This window comes from Astyanax mexicanus, chromosome 14 (assembly GCF_023375975.1).
Source record: "Astyanax mexicanus isolate ESR-SI-001 chromosome 14, AstMex3_surface, whole genome shotgun sequence".
Classification (NCBI taxonomy): domain Eukaryota; kingdom Metazoa; phylum Chordata; class Actinopteri; order Characiformes; family Acestrorhamphidae; genus Astyanax; species Astyanax mexicanus.
Window position 1 is genome coordinate 34,683,501 of NC_064421.1, and position 3,812 is coordinate 34,687,312.

The following is a 3,812-nucleotide window of genomic DNA, read 5'->3' on the forward strand; positions in this document are numbered from 1 at the left end:
CAGATTTGCGCTAAAAACAGTAACTATCAGTTGAATATAAAAAATGGCATCAATATCCAATGTTAAACAGATCTAACAGTGTGAAAATGTTACGTAGGAAAGTGGATGTTAAGATAATGACACTGACCAGACATTGGGTTTTAATGAACACACCAAGTTATTGGCTTCAATTCAATATACATATAATACATTTTGCCATTAGTATGTTACCTATGATTGTTCTTTTGATACTATAATGATCTTTATACATCTTACATTGCCCTGGTATAGATGTTTTTATTGCTCTACCAGATATCAGCGTTAAACTAATGGACAGTTATCTAGGTAAGCTAGATTGATATTAGTTAGTTCCTATATGAGTTTGCTTGATACATCCAGAGTATGCTGTCCAGATACTATACTGATTATTTTACTTTTAAACAAACATAACAAAAGAGAGGTTCATTCTTATCTATCAGTCGAACTGCTGAAATGTTCCAGCCGTGCTGTTTCTCTCAGCATAATGCTCTTATTGACCCACAGCCGTTTGGGTTCACTGACCTCAAATCTCCACTTGAATTCACCACAGATCTGATATTCCCACCTATAGATCTCACTCAGCACTGCTCCCTCCTCCTGTCTCTTCCACCGTGGCCAATTGTGAGTCTTCAATTAACATACTCGTCTTCTCATTGGCTCCGCGGGGCATGAGGGTTTGTTTGTTTTTGTAGAGTAGGCGTGTCCATAGCAGATTTAGTATAAAACCAGCTCTCCTGCGCTGTCACTGTTCACAGGGTTGGTGAATTTAAGTGGGATTTTTGTGAGTTTATTTCTGCGGGCTGGAAAATCTGAGTGGATATTTGCGCTCGGCAGAGTGTTGGATTGTTGTTTCCATTTTTGTTGTTAAGGAAAACAGAGAAATGAAGGCTATCAGTCCGGTCCGCGCCGTCAGAGGCTGTTACGAGGCGGTTTGCTGCGTTTCCGAGCAGAGCCTGTCCATCAGCCGCAGCCGGAGCCCGGCGGAGCTGTCCGACATGAACGACTGCTACTCCAGGCTGAAGGAGCTGGTGCCCAGCATCCCGCAGGACCGGTCGGTCAGTCAGGTGGAGATCCTCCAGCATGTGATCGACTATATCTTCGACCTACAGATCGCGCTGGAGGACGAGGCGGACCGGGTCCAGAACTCGGCGGACGTGCTGAGAGCGCTGCAGGTGAGCGGGCGGGAACGCGGCTTGTCAAGCGGAGAAAAGTTGTTCAGTAACTTTAATTAAGAATTTATAGGTTCTCTTTTGTTCTAATTTCGTGTCTTTCCTCTGTTTTTCTGCTTCTTTTCAGAGCTCAGAAATCTCATTCCCCAAAGAAGATGCAGCTCTCTGTCACTAAGCAACAAGGCTCGCGCGGTCAGTTTAAGTTAGCCACCGATGCTAACTAACTAGCTTAACTAACTAACTAACTAACTAAGTAGCCTAACTGAATTCCTCACAGAAAAGTCTCTGCTAATTTCACTCAACACACGATATAACGATGACATTCTTTGATATTGCGGATTAAAAAACTCTCAGTTAATGCTTTTGACAGAAATTCTCAAGAATATAATCGTTGAGTGAAATAAGCGAAAATGGAGAACTGTAACTTTAGCTAGATAGCATTAGCTACTTAACTAGTTGGTTAGCTAGGTTAAACATAATTAGCATTTTAAGCTTTAAAACAACAAACACTAGCAAAAATTAGCTATGCGTTTTTATTATAGGCCACGTTGCTTGACTGGCCTTCATATTATTCCTCACATACAGACGAAGAAATAATGAAACAGTAACCAGACTGTTAGCTAACTGACTCAAGTTAACTTCTATTTATATGTTCTATTGTGAGTTTTTAGGCTCTAAAGCTAGCTAACCTAACGCTCGCTTGTTTTAATTTGCTATTTCTTAGTTTAAAGAAGAAATGTTTCTTAATTACACAACTAACCTTATTCTAGATAACTAGCTTAGCTAACTAACTTGCTAAACTAGGTTAGTTATGCAATATTTTACATAACTAGCTAACAAAGTACTGAACCTAGGTTAGCTAGCTAATAATAAAGTTTAGCTAGCAAACTAACTATTATGGTATGACGTTTTAGCCCAAAATAAGACCAAGCAACACAGGTCAACTCATCTTTACTGGTAAAAACTCAAATTACAGTTCTCTGTTAAGCATTTCTTACTAGTAGAATTTCCGAGCTCGAATATGAAATGTTTAATAGTAGTAATATCAGTTCTATGGATGCATAAAGCCATAAATACATACTGATTACTACTTTACCATGGAGACTTATCCTTAATGTAATTCTGACTAGCTAGTAATTACTATATGTTCCGATTGATTAATATTAACATGGATTTCACTGTTTTCTATCTAATTCTATTATGTTGTAGTAAAATCTCCAGTTTAAAAAGTATAAATACATTTTACCAGCAGATGTAAAAACATTCAGGTCAACAGATCTGTAAATAATTATAAATAGTTTTTACTATTAAACACAATACAATATTTAAGCATTTAAAGCAAAAATACTAACTCTAAGCAGTTTAGAGCTGAATAATAACTGAGGCAACACTGACGTTTTGCTTCTATCAGCTTTAATGAAGAGTTTTCCAGCTGGCGCCAGACTGTCTGCAGTCTGAATGGGTTGTGTGTGTGTGCGTGTGTGATTGAGGGGGGCACTGACTTAACTTTTCTCTTTCCCATCTATGTTGCAGGTGCAGGACAGAAACTCCTACACTCATGGACAAGAGAGGGAGGGAGTGAAGGGGTTGGACACACACACTCATACACGAAGTGTCTCCATTCAGACTGTGGGAAAAGAACCTGCACCCTGCTGAAACCATTAAAACCACCCAGTCTTTGGTCACTGGACTCTTCGACACACCAAAGCTGAAGAATTGTGACGTTTGGAGGGGAGTGCGCTCTTAGATATTTTTTTTAATCATTCCTTTATGTGATGCTACAATCAGGCCCTGTGAAATTTCTAGTTACATTCCAAACATTTGAACTAACTTCATACTGGTCCTCCATATCTGCTCACTCACTTAATTGTTTATGCAATCTTCATGCTCTCTTATTTTCTTTTACAATTCTCACTTTTTACTCTTCCTCTCTTTCTCACGATGTCCTCTCATTCTCCACTTGGTTGCAGACCTTATGCTTTTAAAGTGTGTACATATTCATTTGATTGTTTTTTGTGTGTTTGGGTTGGTGAAGGGGATGTACGGATTGTAGAGATTATTATGTGAACTCTATAAATATAGAGTGAATTGTAAAGGTTTGTGGGGATTCTACATTTCTGCAGACTGTATGTATATCTTCTGAGTTTTATAAACTCTGATTTTGCATTTTTGTGTATGTTCACTTTTTGCATACTGAAATAAATCACTCAAAATAAGAAATTATGTGATGTAATCTGAAGTTATTTTCCAATTCTTGAGGCACACATACTAAGGTTCTGCTCAGTTTAGGGTCAATGCTTATAAATAACCTTCAAAATGGATACACATATTACATCTGTAGATGATGCTAAACATTCAAGAGAAGCTTTAAAGGCCTTTAACTTCAGGTTTATATATCGACAACCTGCATTGATCTCAGATAAGGGCAATCAAAACCAATTTGTTGATCTATAATTGATGTACAGTAAGATTATATGTAATGAAATCTTCACCATGCAGTCTTTTGCACTCAGGTACTGTATTTCTATAATTGTACACAAAGTTATTTTTGTATGTAATGTTTAAGAAATGTTAATTTATTGTATTTAAACAACTTAAGTTTCTAATATATATGTGTTGTTGAAA

General features: G+C 37.6%; 1 protein-coding gene across 1 annotated transcript; it reads left to right on the forward strand.

The window, feature by feature from the left end:
- Positions 1-735: 735 nt before the first annotated feature.
- Positions 736-3,407, forward strand: id3 (inhibitor of DNA binding 3). The gene is made up of 3 exons (XM_007239178.3): positions 736-1,190; positions 1,315-1,379; positions 2,721-3,407. The coding sequence occupies exons 1-2, from the start codon at positions 900-902 to the stop codon at positions 1,360-1,362; spliced, it is 339 nt and encodes a 112-aa protein (XP_007239240.1). The 5' UTR covers positions 736-899; the 3' UTR covers positions 1,363-1,379; positions 2,721-3,407.
- The last annotated feature ends 405 nt before the right edge of the window (positions 3,408-3,812 follow it).

Coding starts and splice junctions, on each gene's coding strand:
- id3 (XM_007239178.3), top strand. CDS start 900: ATGAAGGCTATCAGTCCGGTCCGCGCCGTCAGAGGCTGTTACGAGGCG. Junction 1,191..1,314: donor ACGTGCTGAGAGCGCTGCAG/GTGAGCGGGCGG, acceptor GCTTCTTTTCAG/AGCTCAGAAATCTCATTCCC.